The following is a 20,665-nucleotide window of genomic DNA, read 5'->3' as shown; positions in this document are numbered from 1 at the left end:
TCACCTGTTGCCTAGACAGCAGGCTCTCACAAAGCCACACACGCTTCGCTGGGCATGGAGCTGACTCTGAGGATGATCTGGGGAATGGCATTCGTTGGCTCAGAAGATCTGGAAGAGGTTGGAGCACAGGAAGGGGAAATGGGAAAGAGAGAGACCCAAGCTACGGCAGCAAGAGTTACTGCTGAGTAACAGAACCAGATGGTGATGCTGCACCCTTGGTGAGGAAGGATTCAGGAATTCTAGAAGCTTTGCCCTCTCCTACAAAAGCTGCTAGAGGCTGGAGAGATTGCAGGGGAAGGTCCTCCCACATGCTGGGAAGAACATGGGTGTCTTTGTGCACACTGAGTCAGGCAGGCAATGGGATCTCCACAGGAAGCTGGTGGTCTTCCTGAAGGACAGATGCCACCATGGCCTAAATAATCCTGAAGCCATGATGGTGGCAAACCCTGAAGAGTAAAGGATGTGTCATGTACGTATTCTATTGCTGAGACATGCCTCCTGCTGAGAGGAGAACCTAAGGGAGCAAGAGTTTGTCAGGGCTCACAGCTCAAGGTTTACAGTTATGGTGGAGAAGACATGGAGGGAGGGAACCTAAGGTCGCTGGACATGCTGCCTCTGCAGTTAGCATGAAGACTGTGGCAAATGCTGTTCCTCACGCAGGCTAAGACCTCAGCCCAGTACAGTGCTGACCTCACTGAGGCCCAGTCTTCACGCTTCAATTAACTTCCTAGGTTTACCTGATTCAGACAAGCTCCCAGAGATGTGTCCAGAGGCTTCTCTCTCAGGTGACCTTCAATTTCCCGAAGGTGACGTCACCATTAAGTGCCACATTCACCTTCCATGTTACCAGGTGACAGTTTTATTTATAATCACTATCCCAGAATCCGACTAATATTTTGTCTCCTCTCTTGGATGCCGGTTGAAACCAGGGATTATGAAGGTTAGCCAAGAAATGTCGCTTGCTTGGTTAAAGGAACCAGATCTAAGGCCCAAGGGCAACCAGCAAGTGTGTTGTGATGGTGTTCGTGTGGTAGACTGATACATCATAACACACCTAACCCACCAAATCCATCGGGTGCTCCAAAATGTCAGTCACACCCAACAGGTCACTTGCCTAGTGAAAAGGGGCTGGAATAATCCTGTACTCCCTGGAAAATGAGAGGGGACTTCTAAAATAACTGGTACCCAACTAGACAGACACTGCGAAAGAAGAAATACAATGGCCAGAGTGTGTAAAGAGATGACTGACATTGTGGTCATGAGAGACCTGCACACCCAAACCACAAGAGACTAGGGTGATGGCTCAGTGGGTAAATGTGCTTGCTGCACAATCGTGAGGACCTGAGTTCAAATCCCATGAGCCCATGTTGAAAGCTGAGCATGGATGCATAGCCCTGTGTGTAGTTAGTGTACAAAATAATAAGTTTCATCGTGAGATTTTCATATATATACCAATGTTCCTTGCTCATGTTCACCCCTGCATCACCCTCCCCAATCCTCCCTCTCCCTCCCCCACCCCTCTCTCTCTCACATACACACACACACACACACACACACACACCCTTAAATAGAGATTCAGAGGAGCAAAAGCACACTATGTTTTCTTCCTTCCCTGTTGCCTGTTTTTTTTTCACCCTCCTTTCAGATGTCTTCCTATCCATCCATGGCCCCTTCCACTATCATGTCATTATGCAATGATTCTGTGTTCAGCTAGCCAGCTAATCTGCAGTCTGCACATGACAGTGTTTGGGTTTGGAACAAGGGCTTGAGGGATGGAAAGGTTGCAAGTTATCCATAGCAACTATGGTAGCGACAGCTGGAGGCAGCAGGGGTGGGGACAACTTACAGAAGTCACCTTTGGGCTCTGCTTAAAGACCACTGTCATCCTGAGTTCTTGGATTCTGGAGCTGCCTTGATTCCTGCCCATTCATTTGTTTCCAGATAATTCTATGGGTCCCTGACATCCTGCCATTAAACTGTTCTTTCTGCTTACAACAGACTTTCTTTTGCTGGCAGCTTCATTGATAGAACCTCAAATTGCCGTTTTGGCCAGTCTTCCATTTGTCCCCATAGATACCTTACCTGTCAGCCAAAGTGCACTGCTCCCTGAGAGATGAGTGTCTGAGATTTGCTTGGTAATAATAATTATGGCTCAATCTATCTCCCCTTTGGGCAATTTTCTTCTTTTTACATTAGCTGAAGAGTCGGCCCTAGTTACACGGGCTTTGAATACACCCAGAAGTGCTCAGGGTTACAGTGAGCAACGTTTCCAAACCCATACAGATTGATGCAAAGAAGCATCTACTCAATCTGCCCATTTGTTAACTCAGATCCACAGGACACTGCATGTGATAATAGAACCCATTACATGGGTACCGAGGACTAATAGCTACAGGCAGTCTGTCCTTCAAGACCAACAACCTCAAGAAAATCAGATTCACAAATGTTAAATCTAATCAGCCTTGGGCCCTCCCTTGATCAGAAAACAAGAACCATGCCTTAACTCCCTAAAGGATTCCCTCCGAAGCTGTATACTCGCTTGCGTGTATAAGATTTCAACACACAGGTAGGTGACTTATGAATACAAAGAAGTCTGAGGTTACATGTGCACATGACAATCGTATGACTTTTGCATGTGGACCGTGGGTCAACACGGAGTAGCTCAAAGGGTATGTTGCCACAGAGCAATGGATTAGATTTTATTTTGTGGTTATGGGAATCAATCCATCTTACTAACTCTTGCTTGTATCAGGATCTCACTATTAGCCCAGGCTGGACTTGAACTTTCAAATTTCCTTAATCAGCCTTCTGAGCACTGGGATTATAGGAGCATGCCAACTGTGCAAAGCTGTTCATATATCAATATTTTCCCTTTTGTGAAGTCATATCTTCCTGTTGCTAAGGGTCTAAAATAATTACTTTAATATACATACATACATACAAAAAGATATGGGCTTATCTCTTATATTTTTGGTTGTAAGCCTAGTCTTTTAGTGGCTGAGCCATCTCCCCAGCCCATTACGGTCATATCTCTTTCAGGTGAGTAAAAGGATAGACATAGTTTAGTAGTTTAGACTCATAAAAAAAGGAAGCTAAAACTCAGATGACTTCTGGAAAGGAAACTGATTAGACACTGCCTCTTTGGTTACTCACTCGTACAGAGGGAAAGTCAAGATTATGCCTAAGACATATATTGAGTATATATATATATATATATATATATATATATATATATACTCAATATATAAGACATATATTGAGTATATATATATTTGAGTATATATATATTGAGTAGAAAAGGCATACTAAAGTATGTCCTGGGTTTGTCCAACTGAATCCACCATCTGATGGGATTGTCCAACTGTTTTCATAACAGACTCAAAAGCTCTCAACTGTGCGATCACATGGTTAGTCTGCCTAGAAATTTCTCCCATTAACTGAGAGTACAGCGTTTTTTCCCCCTGCCATCCCCACCCATTGGTGTCAGCCGTGTTGGGTTTCAAGCACATGAAGAGCTAATTCTTGTTCATCTAACAGCATGGTGCCTCGGCTCTAGTCTCCATCATCTTCAGAGAATCTTCATACCCTTAGGTTTCTAGTTATTATAACAGCCTCCTCAACACACAGTGTGGCTCTCTCCATTTAAAAATGAACCACTGAGGAAAAGACAGAAAAAATTAAGGTGGACCAATACATGTTATAGACAGTTATACTTTCCTTTTATGGATGGCAGTCGATGGTAATGTCTACAATTCTGTGTCTAGTATGCACACACGCAAACCTACACATACAAGCAGTATTTTTTGTGTATATACTACATAATTGCTTCAAATTGAAATACCAGCCCAAATCACCGGGTTTTTCAAAATTTATTTTTTTATTTTATATGCATGGATGTTTTGCCTGCATATGTGTCTGTGTGAGAACGTTGGATACTCTGAACTGGAGTTACAGGCAGGTGCAAGCAGCCTTATAGGAGCTAGGAATTGAAGTTAGGTCCTCTGGAAGAACAGAGAGGGCTCTGAACACCCCAGACATCGCTCCAGCATCCCCCAAATCACTGGTTTATTTTTAAATATACCATTAATAAGCAACAATGTTTTATCCAATTCTTTTTGCTTAATTATTGTGTAAGTGTGCGTATGCGTATTGGGCTGCCTACTGTCAGGATGGGAAGGAGTCAGTTCACATGATCCACTGTATTAAGAAAGGGCTCTCTCATTTCTGCTGATGGATTACAAACTCCAGGCTAGCTGGCGTGCAAGCTTCCGGGCGATTGTTCCTTCTCTGCCTCCCACAACACTCAGGTGTGCTGGGATTATGGATACTTGCTACTGCATCTGTCTATTTTGTTGTTGGTTGGTTGGTTTTCTTTTAAGCTGGGTACAGGGCCCGAACTTGGGTCTTGAGGCTAGCATGGCTAATACTTCCCTAGCCCTTTATCCTGTCATCATATAAGCGGCATTTGGGCATCTGAAGATAAGACTTGTCCCTGTTTAATTTCATCTTGGAAGATGATCCTTCATGCAAAATGACTAAAGTTTTCCTGATTGAAGCTTCTTGATGAGAATTTTAGACTCATAATCCTTCCTAGCTGTGGATTTCTCAAAAGAACATTAAGAATACATCTAGCTACTTAGCCAGACTTTTTTTTTTTTTTTTTTTTTTTTTTTTTTTGCTGTTCGTCTTTCTATAGCTTGCCTATTTCACTTTATGAAATTTGTCAGAGTAAATCTGTTTCATTAAGCCAAAGCACAGTGGAATTTTCCACCATGCAACTGCACCACTGTTCGTACTTCCATTGGAGATCTCTGGATAGTTCTAGTTTATTCTCCATTGCAGCAGGCGTAGGATGGATTGCGTGGCGCCTGTCTCTTGCGCACAGGACGGTGGTTCCACTAGGGTTCTGCCGTGAGATAAACGGAGATGGGAACATACTTTCATCTTTTCCCATTGCTGCCAGTGAAGACGTGATATCTGTGTATAGCTTCCTCCACAGCACTTAAAGCCGGTTGTGTTCTCATATCCTTGTTAATCCCGAGACTCACAGGACTGTAATTCTTGTCACCCTGATGTGTGTAGAAAGAGATGCCCTTGCTTGAATCTGTTTCCTTGACTTTTTATGAGGACAGTGTTTTTTCATGTCTGTACTATTCACACTTCTCTGAGTCAAATTTCCAACCCCTTTCTCAATGACCCTTTCAAATGGATTATGTGGTTTAAAAATTTTTTTAATTAAAAAACAAAAACCAAAAATACTGGTCAAGAACACAAAGTGCTTTTGCAGAGGAGCCAAGTTCACTTCCCAGCACCTACATAAGGCAGTTCACAACCACCTCTAATTCCTATACCTGGGAATCTGAATCTGATGCCCTCTTGTGGCCTCCATGGGCACTGCACTCATGTGCACATACATACAGGGACACACAGAGGAACATGCAGAGGGACACATACACAGAGATACACAGAAGGACACACAAACACACACTCAAATAAATATATATTTTAAATTGATGAGAAAAACTTCTATTAAGTACCAGAATTTTCCCACTACAAACATTATAAATATATTCTTCTAGTTAGAGATAAAAAATTTTAAATTTAGGTATCTTCTATTATATAAAGGTATATTTTTAGAGTGTATTTTTTTCTGCTACGTAGGTGCTCTCAATATTAATGCTATAAAATCGCCAGTCTTTGTCTTTATTTCATGTTAGCTTTATCCTAATCTGCTGATAATAAAGAATGTTTATCTGTATTTGCTACCATTTTCAACATTTAGGGATTTTATTGATCTATGATTTATTTTTGTATGTATGCAGTGAGCTAGAGGTTTGGCTATGTTGCTGACTGGAGATCTAATCCGTGCAGCCTCATACACTGAACACTCGTAAGTTCCTCACCAGGGTCTCATGATAGCTCTATTGGGGCTGGGAAGATGGCTTGCCCCACAAACATGAGCTCCGGAGCCTACCATCACCTTCAATTTCTGAACCTCCTGCCCTCCTCACCACTTTACTGCAGAGAGGTAAACTGGAGGATTTATTTAATGTTAATATAATGGATTTAGGGACCAAATTTGGATGATGGTTTATTATTATTCTCTGAGGGATTTGACATGCTTATGTTTCATAAAGAAAATTTTTTTCTTAAATTTATGTCCCTGAGATTAATGTGTGTAAATATTTTTATTTGCAGTTCTGGCACCTTGTACATGGTAGGCACATGGTCTATCACTAAGGTGTTCTTGTACTTTTGCTGTTCAGTACTGTTCTTGTTCAATTCCACTGTCAACACTCACAGGGCAGGCAGCATTCATGTCCTCCAGTGCTCTGTCTCTCTTCCCCCTTTCTCTTTTTTGGTTTTAGTCCTGGGAGGTCTCTCTACTATAATGGCATAAATAAAACACTGACAGAAGATAATTTATGTAACTGGTCCTTGCTCATAAAAGTATGACCTTGGCATTAATCAACTTGGAAAACATGATTCAGGAACTCCCTCCCTTTCTCAAAAGCAGATGCTGGCCCTTTTGAACACAAAGAGAGGCCTTGAACATCTGTCTCATTTAATTATAGATAAAAAAAAAAAATTGATGTCTTGTTGGGCACAACTAGGTCGCAAAGGGAAATGAGTGGACACTTCAGCTTACTTTGTCACCTTATTCCTGCCCTGAGAAGTCACTCCTTACTGTCCTGTTTCTCTGGAGATTATGTTTACCTTTTGAATATTTATGCTTGCCTTAAAAAAGAAAAGAGGGTTGGGTGGGGCAATGCATGTCTTTAGTCCCAGCACTAGGGAGACAGAGACAGGCAAATCTCTGCGAGTTCAAAGTCAGCTTGATCTATATAGTAAGACACTGTCTCAAGAAACAACAAACAAAAACAGTCAACATCTCTCTTCAATCTCTAAACTATGTAACACTTTGGAGTGTTACATTGGAGTCTTCCTTCATTAAAATGACTCTTTTTATCTTCTGTTGTTGTTATTGTTTTGATGCTACAAACACGCAGCAGCTAGGCACTGCTGCTGGTGTCAGCCAGCTCCTCCCTGGTGTTTGCCAAGTTCTTCTCTTGACCTTCTTTTTCTTCAGTTTTAACTCTGTGGAAGTATCTCCATTACTAGTTCTTTCTTTTTAAAATACTTTAGTTTAAGGCAGGTGGTGGTACCTGCCTGTAATCCCAGCACTCAGGAGGCCCAGGCAGGTGGATCTCTGTAGATCGGCATGGTCTACAGAGTGAGTTCCAGGATAGTCGGGAATACATAGAAAACCCTGATTCAAAAAAATACCAAACAGATAAACAAACAAAAACAACAACAAAAAACAACATAAAACAAAAGACTACTGTAGTTTTTATTTTTAAATGTGTGTATATGTGTTTATATATTCACGCAAGTGCAGTTATCCATGAAAGCATCCTGAAGGCATCAACCTGTTGGACCAGAAGTTACAAGTGGTTGCGAGTCACCTGACATCATTGGTGCTGGGAACCAAACTATGATCCTTTGTAAGAGCTGTATGCACTTAAAAAAAAAAAAAAAAAAAAAAGACATGGTTGTGAGCCAACATGTCTTTTGCTGGGAATTGAACTCGGGACCTCTGGAAGGGCAGTCCGTGCTCTTAACGTCTGAGCCATCTCACCAGCCCAGCTGTCTTTATGTTTAACTCTGAAGCCAACTCTTCAGTTTGAGTCTCTCAGCCTTCAATTGTCATGAACCAGTGCGCATGCCTTACTCTCGGCTGCAGCCCCCATCTGTGTGGGCCTGAGACCATATCTCCTGCTCTGGTACGGGTAGGGCCTACAATGGTGGGCCCTAACTTCCACGGCCTGGCCCTCGATGGTCCATGAGCTCAGGTTCCCTTATAGCTCGAGGAACTAAGGATTTCCCTTTCTTTGTTTTAAGCTCAGCTTTGTATTGTTACGCTCCATCCTGTGTTTGTCATAGGAAGCGGGGGAGGGGGCGCAGCGCTAATCTCTCCAGTTACTATTACCGGAAGTGCACGTTTTTTTCTATTTATAACTCCCTTCCCTCTCGCTAATGTTTATGACTCTTTTAAAATAAATATCGTATATTTTGATAGAGAAAACAGACATGACAGAGACAGCTGGACACATCTTCTGCTTGAGGAAAAAAGTTATAAAGTTTCTAATATTCTTCTTCTTCATTCGGGTGCGCGGGGGAACAGTCCCTGGTACTAACGGTAAGTGAAGACATCTGGAGCTGAGAAATGGAATTTTCCATAGCTCCCGAATGTCCTTCACTTCTCCTCAGAGGTGATCCCTGAGGGGAACCTGCTCCCATGTATTTGACACGCTCCAAGCTGAGAAGACTAGACCAGAAGAATACATAGACATTTGTCTCTAGCCGTCCCCAGGGCAGAGTGACTCCTGCAGATAAACATTTGGCTGAGGCCTGGACAGCTTCTAAATCATGGGAACCCACAGCTTCCAGCAGATGAATGAGATTCATCTCATTTACATTTCATCATGACTTAAGAATTCCCTGGTACGACGTCCCCAGGCAGACGAAAGCATATTTGGTTGATCAGTCCAAGGCCTTCCCTGCCAAGCAAGGTACTGGATTGGAAGCCTTCTCTCCACTGTGCTGACGAGACTCGAAGTATCTTCTTGTGACAGAAGGGTCTGGGTTAGCCTTTTGGAGAGTGAAGTCTTTAAATATGGTCCCACTCAAAAGTGGATGACCACATCCAAGTCACTGAGAAGGGGGGTGAGGGGTGGGGGGGAGGGGAGGGACAATGACGATGCCGACAACACACATTCACAGAGGCCAGTGAGTAAGAAGTCAGGGAATTGTCCAGCTAGTGTTGAGAAGGCTTCTCAGCGGTCAAAAATGAACCAGTAGATACAGCAGTAGCAGAGGTGTGTGCGTGTGTGTGTGTAAATGGACTTGTGGAAAGGCTAATACAAGTCTTGTTTGCTAGATAGTTAACTTCAATAAAAGATATTTCATATTTCACAAATATTCTTTGTAGTGTTTTTGTGTTTGTGTATGTACAAGGAAGTAAGAGATCAATATCGGGTGTGTCTTCCTCAACCACTATCCGTGTGTGTGTGTGTGTGTGTGTGTGTGTGTGTGTGTGTGTGTGTGTGTTTTAAAAACAAAGAGTCTCTTCTTGAACCTGGAGCTCTCTGATCTGGCTAGACTGGCCGGCCAGTAAGTTCCTGGAATAATCCTGTCTCTGCATCTCCAGTACTGGAATTACAAGCAGGCCCTGCTATGCTCAGTTCTTTACCTGGGTGCTGGGGATCCAAGCTCAGGGCTCTTGTACTTACACTGCAAACACCCTCCTGACAGAGCCACCTCCCAGACCTTCACTACAAATATTGTGACCCGGCAAAGCACTGAACAGAAAAGCCAAGGCTGGATGGGATAAAACGGGGAGAAGCTCAGACAAGCCCCGAGAACCAACTATGCCACGGGCAGTAAAACAACAGAAGACAATAAAAATACACTTTGCAAAGCAGAAAACACAGCCTTGGTTAGTGCTGGATCCTAATCTGCCCCAAATGGAGAATATTGACTGCAGGAGGGGTGGGGTCCCTTGGAGAAATGGAAGCCACCTTAGTCGCCGCTCTGGTCACTTAGTTAATTTTCTTAGTGGACTCCTGGTTAGTCATCTGATAGAACGTAAAAAAACTAATAATCAAGACCCATAGCCACAGGGGCTGTGGGTCCGGGTTATCCCTACAATGTCAAGATATGCCCGTTTCTTTCCCCCCCCGCCCCTCCCGCAATTAATACTGTCCTAGGCATAGATCAGATTTCCTCTTATGTCATCAAAGGTAAACTTCACATTCTCCTGATGATTCTGGTTTTGAAGCAATAATATGGGTGGCTGTCAGGGTGGCGTAACGGATTTCTAGCGACCTTACCGCATGCACGGCGCCAGGTGGGAGGGGCTCCGCTGCTGCAATGGCTTACCTGTTGAGATAGACTCGCTTCTCCGTGAACTGCCCATTGCCATGGTGAGGGTCCTCAAAGGGCTCGTTTTGCACGACCTCTACCCCTTCTCCCCGGTCACTCTGCTCATGGCTGTGTTTGCTGATCATATACAGCTGTCCGATTTTGTACTGCAAATCAAACAGGAATGGAGACAGAGAGGTTAGCACCGGCTTGCCACTGATGAATCCCCCACGCTGTCCTCCAATGACAGGGCACACAGCAACAAATCACATCAGTGCCTTCTGCTGAGAAAAGTCAGCAGCCACTGGGGTCTAAGGTGACTGTCCTTGGAGCTTGGCAGAGGGCTGGCTGTGAGCAGAATGTAGAAACGGCACATTCCTGAGAACAATACGAGCGGCCATACCTGGTGGTCTTTAAGGCCCATACTGAGGGTGCACAAGCTGAGAACTAGGGTCCACCTTGCCTTCCATTCTGGACATACAGGGTTAAAGGGAGCTGGTGTCCTATTTGGCTTGGCCAAAGGCAGCCTAGGGTGTGTTATTTCTGTTCTGGCTCTGTAGCTAACTGGCAGCATTGCTGGGCATAAGGATTAACTGTCACTGCATCTTGTCCCGCCTAGAATAGCAGTTCTCACAGGTGGCTAGACAGGAGCGTGAGAAAAGTTGGGTTTTTTTTTTTTTCCCACCCCGCCCCCCTCCACCTCCCGCCTTTGTCTTGTTTTGTTTTTGAGACAGGTCTTACAAAGCTCAAGCTGGCCTCAAACTCATCATGAAGCCAGGGATGGCATTAAACTTCTGCTCCTTCCGCCTCCAAGAACCACCAGGTACTGGGATGCCAGGTGAGTACCACCCAAGCCTGTTTTATTCAACGCTGGGAACCGAACCTAGGCTTTCATTCATGCTAGGCAAAAATTACTGTTTTTGAGGCAGTCTGCCTGCCTGCCTCTCTCTGTTTCTTACTCTCTCTCTCTCTGCCTGGAACTTGTCAATCCTGCCTCAGCCACTCAGATACAAACATGAGCCACTAATGTGAAGGCCCCTAGATGCTTGAAAAGCTCCAAACACATCCCACAGCTAAAAAACCTGAGTTCCAGAATACTGTGCCACATTGAGGAATATCCTTGGTATCTCTGGATCGCTGTCACCCAAATCTACTATCAGCGTGGGGCCTTCTGGAGTTCATCAACCTACAAGGATACCCCGGAGCAACCTGGGACAGAGACATTTTCTGCACTGTCTTCACCCCCAGGTTGTTCAACTCTCCTTCCTTCCTCTCAAAACACTCCAGTCTGAGCACTTGTCACCAAGCCTGATGACATGAGTGTGATCCCCGAAACCCACACAGTAAAAGGAGAGAATGGATCCTGCAAGATTTTCTGACCCATACATATGTGCTATGGCACTTGTACCGCACATACGACAAAAAATTAGTACAATTTAAAAAAAGCAACAATAATGACTCAAACCAACCAACCCCAAAAACCCAAAAAAGCCCAATCTAAGGCCAGCAGGTGCTGCTTTCCCCAATGGACTCCTGAACTGGCAAATGAATTTGATGCCACATTTGGGGCGGGGCGGGGGGAGAGGGTTACAAACATTGGATAGGGAACATGTCTGCTCAGGTCAGGACCCTGCTGTGACTCTCCTTACACAGTCAGTGTGAGCCAACACACAATGTCACCACCGCCAAAGCCCGACTCTCCTGGAAGCTAATGAGGATGCCAAGTTGTTCCCACAAAGGCCCTCGGCTAGCAGGGATGCAGAGCCCCTGTCTGTGTGCAAGAGAAGAATCGATTCTAACTTTAGAGGCAGCTGAAATATTCAAGTCAGCATCGCGGTTGGTCCCAAAGCTGAGAGGTCTCTTGTCCCAAGGTCCCTCTTCCATGCTGAGGCAGGTGCATGGAAGGGGCGGTGAAGAAGCTCTGAGCAGGCTCTGCTCTGCAGCCAGCTCAAGGCACCAGGCCCAGTAACCATGACAACGGATCAGGCTGTTGGCTGGCTCCTCTCCAAGGGCTAGGCTTCCTATCTGGCCACAGCCCTGTCCAGAACGAGCCAGTGTTTAAAATGCTTTTAATATGTGTTTGTGAACTTGTGGGAGAGAAGGTACAAGATAAGCACAGAAGAGGAGGGGGGAGCTGGAAGAGAAATCCATCTTTTAAAATGAACCAGAGGCTATGAGGCTTGCTTGACCTGGCTTTCCCTCTGCCCAGTTACTGCTTTTACTTCTGTTCCCAAAAGCGATCCTTCCCACAAGGATGGGGAAGCTATACTTGAGAGATAAGTGGTCCACCACACACAAGCTGAGAGAGGCACTCTGCTGCTCAGCGGGTGCAGATGTCCATAGCAGCTGCTTGGACACGATGCTTAAAAACTGGATGGCCACCGACAGTGGAATACTACTCAGCCACAAAAAGGAATGAAATATTGACACCGAAGTAACTTAATGTGTTATGGGTTGAAGTGTCTCCCTTCCCAGAGTTCAAAGGGTGATGATCATATATATTTAAAAGATGCCATCAGAGTGGGCTTTAATCCAGCATGACCGGTGTCCTTAGACTAAATTAGAGCAGAGACAAACAGGGATATATATAGAGAGATTGTATGAAGAACGGGTGGCCTCAATAAGCCATTAGATTGGGGTCTGGGATAGATGCTCCCATACCAAACCTTCATAAAAAGAATGCTTTGTTCACACTCTGATTTTGGTTCTGATCTCCAGGCTTCAAGGAAAATAAATGGCTGTGGTTTAACTATCTAGTGTGGGTCGCTTTGTCAGGCAGGCTTAATAACGCAGCACAGGGGCTGGGGAATGGCTCTCAGTGCAGTGCTCGGCACGCAAGCATAAGGTCCTAAGCTAAGACCCCGACCACCCTGAGAAGGCTGAGCATGGAGAGCATCTAGACTCCCAGCAGTGTGGAGATGGAGAAAGGATGATCCCTGGAGCATGCTGGCTGGACAGCCTACATGAATGTACAGACTTCAGGGTCAGTGAGAGTCTGGCTCGGCAGGTGAAGGTGCCTGTTTCACAAGCCAGGCATCCTGAGTTCAATCCCTGGAACCAACGGAAGGGTAGGAGAGGAACTGACCCAACAAAGTTGTCCTGTTACCACCACATGCGTGCTGTGGCACACATGCCAGCACACATACAATCGTCTGCAGGGCCGCACGCATAATAATAATACATTTTAAAATAAATAAAGAAATAAATAATACGTGTGCTGACACAATACATTTTTCGCATGCATACACAATAATAACAAATTTAAAATAAATAGATGATATAGAGAGATTGAGAGAGACAGCTAATGTTGTCCTCTGAGTCCGACCTCAACACACACACACACACACACACACACACACACACACACCCCTAGTACAAAAGGTCCAAAGTAATGAGATGTTGAATGTTCTGGGTAGTCGGTGGTTGATGCACAGTACGAAAGTACTAGATGCTACTGGACAGTTCACGCTGAAGGGATTACTTGGGAGTGTGAACCTTGAGCATACCTAGTTTACCCAAGGCCCTGACTTGATCTGTAGCAGTGGGGGTGGGGGCGGGACGGGGGTGGGGGCAGGTCCCACATCTCTCTAAGGATCTACAGGTAGTTAGTGGTTGCTAGGGGAAAGAAGAGACATTTTCTTTGATGTAGCCACTCTGTCCGTAGCCCATGGTTCTGTGAGCAAATAACCCCTAACTTACGCTCCTGTAAGGAACCCAAATGAAACTCAATGGATTGCCAGGAGCTGGAGTGCGGGGCGGGAATAGGAGGGGCACAGACGTGAAAGTAGAAGGGGTGGTTGGGAAGACGGGATCAGCATGAGTAGGAGAGAGGGTGAGAGGACCATGGGAGGTAACTATGACCAACATGCATTGCACATACGCATGAAAATGCCATGTTACATATAATACACACTTATATATAATACTTATTTTATATAACATGTATAATATACTTATATAATATACACATATACACTAAGATATATATGCTTTATGAAAACATTTTTTAAAAGGTTATTTCATGTCCTGTGCATTTTACCTCAAGTATTAAAAGAAGCACTATGTCTGAAGCCACCCCCACTCAATGTCCTGCCAAGGTCTCTCACTAGAAAGCTTAGCAGAGAGCTGAATCTACCAGCACACTGTCTCTGGAAGCTCTAAACCACTCACACAGGAAAAAAAAAAAGTAGGGTGCCAAGGTCGATGTGTGACACAGAAAAGCCATTAGCCAGACACGAGTCAGCCTGGCTGGGCACGGAGCAAATGCTTCCTGGTCTGAGGAGATGGATCTGGGTAAGGCAGGGGCGGCTGATTCACCACAGCTGACGGGGACCCAGCTGCCTGGCCTCATTGATCATTCCAGTGGCTCCACCATGGGCCAGCCCAGGGCAGACACCAGCCTTAGCTCACTATGACTGCATCAGTCCAGAGGTTGGAAAATAGCCCCATATGCTGAAGGTGGAGGGGCTCAGAGATGGACCAAGGCTGTCTGTTCCTTCCTTTCCTCCTAAGAAAAGCAGACCTCATCTGCTGGCATGGCCATCAGGCCTAGAGGACCAGCCAGAAGTAGTCTGTTATCCTTTTATTATGAAGTCCCGAGTTTGACTCTCAGACATGAGTAGCTAACAGTATCTCAGTTGGAGGGAGAGACAGATAGTTCTTGAGCCCCCTAAAAATGCCATGTGCAGAGGCTGGAGAGATGGCTTAGCAGTTAAGTGCACTTTCTGCTTTTCCATAGGACACAAGTTCAGTTCCCAGCACCCATATCTGGTGGTTGACAATCACATATAACTCCAGCTCCAAGGGATCTGATGCCCCCTACTGGCCTGCATGGGCACCTGCACACATGTGCAAATATACTCAAAAATACATAAATAAAAATAAATCTTAAAAAAAAAAAGCCACATCCGAGTTCATCTCAGACCTTTGACATTTTGATTTTACAGGTATGGACTGGGAAGTTTACTCATGGGGGGACACACCAAAGGACAAACCTCCTTAGTATAGCCTGGTGAGGGCACTCAGGGGGACTTTTGGGAACCAGATAGTACCAGGCTATAGAATTTCATCTTTGGGAGATCTGCTTCCTTTCCACACTCATGCAAATTCCAACATCTAAGGACCATGACCAGATCACTACTTCCAGCCAAATTTGAATGTTGGATGAAGGCATTAAGGCCAAAGGAGCAGAGGGTTCTGATGGTACCAAGGCCTGAGAACTGATCTCAGCATAGCTTTACTGACCACTGATCAGCCCTGATGGGTGCATTCTGTTCATTTCTAACACTCGCAATGAGCCAACCTGGTGTGTATCAGCAGACAAGGAAACTGGGTGTCAGAGAAGCCAGAGAAGGTCGGTGGTTTCTTGACTCCTGTACCATAGGGCATAACGGGTTAATGAGAGTCCATCTCTGGAAACTCTATTGCTATAATCCCGGAGTTTGGGCAACCATCATTGCAAGTAATCTGGATTGGAGGTTGCTCCAGGCTGAGCTTCTGAGTGAGCGGTCTAGTCAACAGTAACCCCAGATAATTCTCTTCAGAGTGAAGAACATCACAAGGATCCACACCTTCCATATTTGTGTATATGTGAGAGTGCCACAGGCGGAGCTGCAGAGTGTGCCTACAAATGTCACTGGTTCACACTGTCCTAACCATAGGACTGAGTGCCATGGGGTACTCAACATGGTTCACCCTTAAGCCTTAACTAAAAGGAGTGGGGGTAGGTCCAAACCAGGCTTGGTAGTTCCTGGCTGTAACCCAAGTACATGGGAAGTTGACACATGCTAAAGTCACACGAGAGGAGAGAGTTTAAAAATTGCCTCCAGGGCTGGAGAAATGGCTCAGCAGTTAAGAGCACTGGCTGTTCTTCCAGAAGTTCTGAGTTCAATTCCCAGCACCCACACGGTGGCTCACAACCTTCTGTAACAGAATCTGATTCTCTCTTCTGGTGCACATGGAAACAAAACACCCATACACATAAAATAAATAAATCTTAAAAAAAAAAAAAAAAAAAAAAGACAATACCGCCATAATATTGGGCTATAGGCAAGCCTAGAGAGCATTTTCTTAATTAGTGATTAATCAGGAGGTCCCAGCCTATTGTGCGTGGTGCTATCTCTGGGCTGGCGAGCTCTCTAAGAAGGTGGACTAAGCATGCATAATACGAAAGCCTGTAAACAGCATCCCTCCATGGCCTCTGTCTGCATCAGTGCCTGCCTCCAGGTTCCTGCCCTCTTTGACGTCCTGTCCTGACTTCCTTTGATGATGAACAGAGATCTGGAAGTGTGAGCCAGACAAACCCTTTCCTCCCCAACTTGCTTTTGGTCATGGTGTTTCACTGTATCATTAAAAATCCTAAGACACTGAGAGAGGAGGATATGGCCGTTTGAGTCACCTAGGGCTACAGAGTGACAGCACGTCTTTATAAGAGTGTTGGGTGGAGACTGCTCAAATGGTAAAGCGCTTGCTACCCAAACGTGAGAACCTGATGTCAGATCCCCACACCCTGCTTAAGTCACAGGGTAGTGGGCACCTGTCACCCCAGCGCTCCTGTGGGGAAGCTAACAGACAGGGCTGAATGAATTCCAAGACTCTCTAAAGGAGCAAACAATATGAAAACCTGTCTCAAATAAGATGAAAGGTAAGAACCAATAACACTCTGGGTTCTATCCCGACCTCCATATGTACAACATGGCACGAAAACGGGCAAAGACACACACATCATACACTAACATATGCACACAGAAGATTTATTTTAAAGAAATAATTAAGCCAGGCAGTGGTGGCGTATGCCTTTAATCCCAGCACTTGGGAGGCAGAGGCAGGCGGATTTCTGAGTTCGAGGCCAGCCTGGTCTACCAAGTGAGTTCCAGGACAGCCAAGGCTATACAGAGAAACCCTGTCTCGAAAAACCAAAAAAAAAAAAAAAAAAAAGAAAGAAAGAAATAATTAAAATGTTAAAGGAGTCTCTGAACTAAAAATTCTTAGGTGTGGTCAGGAATTATTTACGGAATACCAAGGATAACCCTGGTAGTGGTGGCACACACCTTTAATCCCAGCACTTAGGAAGCAGAGACAGGTGAATCTCTGAGCTAGAAGCCTAATCTACAGAGTGAGCTACATAGACAAACACTGCCTTAAAAAAAAACAAAAATAAGGAAGCAAACAAACAAAAAAGTATTCTCACTTTGTCTAAAGACACACTAGACACCAAGTTCTAGGTCAGTAAAATTCCAAGTTTCCGGCTAAGCTTCAGAACCCACCAAGGACCACCTTTACTGACCAAGTGATGTCATTGCTCGCCAAGGGATGCCATCAACCAATACCAGTATCCTCCTGGCTCTTTCTCTCTCTCCACTAGACCAAATCCAGTTTGCCTCATCCCCTGATGAGAGGCTCAATTAGAATGTAAACCCACTTCAGCCTTTACTGTCAAAATGGATGGACACCACAGAACATAAGCAGAGTTGCTGTCTGCCCAACTGAACATGGCATCATGCAGTCTTCTAGCCATGAAGTGTACCTGTGTCCTGCTGTGTCCACCATCCCCAGGGTGGCTACACAGTTCTCAAACTCGCCTGGCAAGTCAGCACTTTACACAAACATCTTCCCGGTGCAACCAGGACTAGCTTGAACAAGACCTGCTGTTCTTCCTGCTAGGCTACCTCGACGATCCTTCCAGATGAATCTCCATGCCCATCTGACTGAGTACAATCTCTCCACCTCCCACACTCCACTACACACACACACACACACACACACACACACACACACACACACACACACACAAAGCTGTGTGAATAGAAGACCACATGGTGACATAATCTTGCTCTCAGGATGTCCTCATACTGTTCATACAACTCTTAAAGTATTTTAAGAGCCCTTCTTCCATCCTTCTCCATCCTCACTATATGAACCACAGAGCATGGTGGAGCAATGGCGTCCTGGAACCCACTAGGAGAGCTCCTGATTCAGTCCTGTTCACCTCCCAGGACTCAGTCCCATTATAGGCCTTGTGCTAAGTGATCTCAACACTAACATTACACACAAGGGCCGAGACACAATGAGTGTGGATGTTCACATCCCAGCTGAGTCTCAAAAGCCAGAGGCTATGGCTGCCTTCTGTAACCTCATAGCACAGCCAAGGTATCAGGCAGAATGCCCTGCTGGGAAATTATGTGCTGGTGTCTCCTTTCAAATAAAGTTTTATTGAAACACAAGCATGTTCACTCATCCTATGGATATTTTAGGTTATAGTGGTATGTGGAGTGGTTTGAGATACACACACACACACACACACACACTGAGCATTAGAAATAGAAGAATTAGACAATTCTTCTATTTTCTTTCTTATTTTGTTTCCTCGGTGTACATGTGTAAGATTGCTGTTATTCTTGCTTGAGGCAGGGCCTTGATATGTAGCTCTGGCTGGTCTGGAACTCACTATGTAGACCAGGCAGGTCATAATCTCATTTAGACAAGGTCTCATGTAGCCTAGATGGGCCTAGAATGAACTATGTAGCTAGCTGAATAGTCTAAGATAACTTTGGACTCCTGACCCACCACCTCCCGCATGCTGAGAATAGAGGTATGAACTACCATGGCCAGTGTGAATCTATTTTTATTTTTTTCTTAACTAGAAAATGCATGAACTATAGATGGGACCCCTGCTCTGAGAACTTAGTATGTGACCTGAAATTGCCATCACTGCCAAACACGCACAGGATTATAAAGACTTACAACCAAAGTGAAAAAAAAAAAAAAAAGAAGCTTGACTGTTGGGAGTGGTAGCGGGGGGTGGGTTGGGAGGACGGTTAGTCAGGCATAGGGCCTGCCAGAGAGTATGAGCGTTCCCAAGCCTGCCGTTGGACTGCAGGTCATCAAGGATGCTGTTGGAGAAGCCCTCCCTCCCTCAGGACCAGCTATTACCTGGACCACCAGAGGAGGTGATAATTGTTTTCCTGTGGAAGGCACTGGGTTGTCAAGATGAAAACAGGGAGCAAGTGTCCTTATTCTGCCTTTGACTTAGCCGTGTAACCCCAACAGGAGCTTCAAATCTCGGCTTTATTTCACAATTGTCAAAATGGGACCAATAAAAACCCCCACAAAGGGTACAGTAAGAATCACCAAAATAAATAAATAAATAAATAAATAAATAAATAAATAAATAAATCACAGATTCAAATGCTCAATAAGTCACCAGCCTAGATTCAAACTGCAACAGCTCTAGCACATTCTACCTGGCACCCCCTCAGGACTAGGACTCCAGCCCTGTCACCACCATTACATTAGAGCTCGGGGAAACACGAGAAAATGAGGCGCCCGCCGTGGACCAGAAATCAAGCCAAGCAAAACACAATACCCATCGGACCCTGATGAAGGTGGAGCATGAGTCTGAGATGACTACAGGAAAGGTGTCCGGGAGACATTAGGTGGCTGTCATCCAATAATAATGCGGACAGGCATAATGAGACTGACAATGAAAATGGTTAACGGGTTACAATTCGGATGGTATTTAGTTATTTTAAAAACTTTATCATTTACTTATTTTTTGTGCCTGAGGGGGTGGGTGGAAGCTTATGTGTGGGCCAAGGTAGATGTGTGGGACCAGAGCACAACTTGTAGGTGTTGGTTCTATGTAGTGTTTGTTCTACAGTGTAGATCCTGGGGAATCAGCCTCAGGTCACCAGACTTGGCAGCATCTGCTATTACCCACTGAGCCGGCTCCCTAGTCATGTACTGGGAATGTTCCTTTTATACAATTTTCATCACTTGTTTGAAAAGGCCCACGAACATGTCTTCTACAGTCAGTGTAGTTCAGTTCATCTTTCAAGATGGCCATGGAGCCACAATGTGTTTTTCATTATATTTAAGAGATTATTTATTTATTTACTTACTTAGTGTGTGGGGGTGTATGTGTGCATGTAAGCACGTGTGTGGGTACCCATAAAGACCAGAAGAAGGGCCCCCTGGAGCTGGAGTAACCAGGTTAGTGATTTACAAAGCAGTGTGAACTACCCAGTGTAGGTGCTGGGGATCAAACTCAGGTCTTCTGAAAGTCCAAGTGCTCCTATTTCCTGAGCCTTTTTCAAAGCCCTGAGTTTAATAAAATAAAATAACATAAAATAAAATAAAAAATTTCTTTAAGAAAAAGTTTGGGCCGAATGGTGGTAGTATACCTCTTTAATAGCACTCAGTGACAGAGGCAGGAGGATCTCTGAGTTCCAGGACAGCCAAGGCTACACAGAGAAACCTTGTCCCCCCCAAGAAAAAAAGAAAAGAAAAAGAAAAACTGTTGAGGCAAAAGCTAGCTCTGTAGACAGAGTGCTTGCCCAGCATGCATGAAGACCTGGCCTGATTTCCAGCACCAAATACTACTGGGTGTGGTGGTGTACATTTGTAACTCCAGTATGGGGAGGGTAGAAGCAGGAGGACTAGCAGGTTCAGGGTCATCCTTGGCTACATAGTGAATTTCGGGCCAGCCTGCACCACCGGCACCACATGTGACCTCTCTCAAAAGACACAAAACCTTTCTCAAAAGACAAGGACCTCTGTCTGCATTTGACTATTTTCATATTTTTGGTTAGAGATCTTATGTGAAAGTACTGAAACCAAAGGATGGGATATACACATCATGGCTTCCCACAGGGTCAGTCTGGCTCCTGATTCGCCAAAGGAACCATCTGTTCACTGGGTATCCAACCTTGAGATCACTCACTTTCTAGGAGTCACATTGCAG

General features: G+C 44.9%; 1 protein-coding gene across 1 annotated transcript in view; it reads right to left on the bottom strand.

The window, feature by feature from the left end:
* Pitpnc1 (phosphatidylinositol transfer protein cytoplasmic 1) overlaps positions 1-20,665 on the bottom strand; it is a 261,209-nt gene that overhangs the window by 118,199 nt on the left and 122,345 nt on the right. The window contains exon 2 of the mRNA XM_034505249.2: positions 9,943-10,091. Coding sequence (XP_034361140.1) covers positions 9,943-10,091 — 149 coding nt within the window. The remainder of the gene's footprint in view (positions 1-9,942; positions 10,092-20,665) is intronic.

The sequence above is a fragment of the Arvicanthis niloticus genome, chromosome 6, assembly GCF_011762505.2.
Source record: "Arvicanthis niloticus isolate mArvNil1 chromosome 6, mArvNil1.pat.X, whole genome shotgun sequence".
Lineage (NCBI taxonomy): Eukaryota > Metazoa > Chordata > Mammalia > Rodentia > Muridae > Arvicanthis > Arvicanthis niloticus.
Note: the sequence above shows the minus strand (reverse complement) of the source record. Positions and strands in the feature narration are given on the sequence as shown.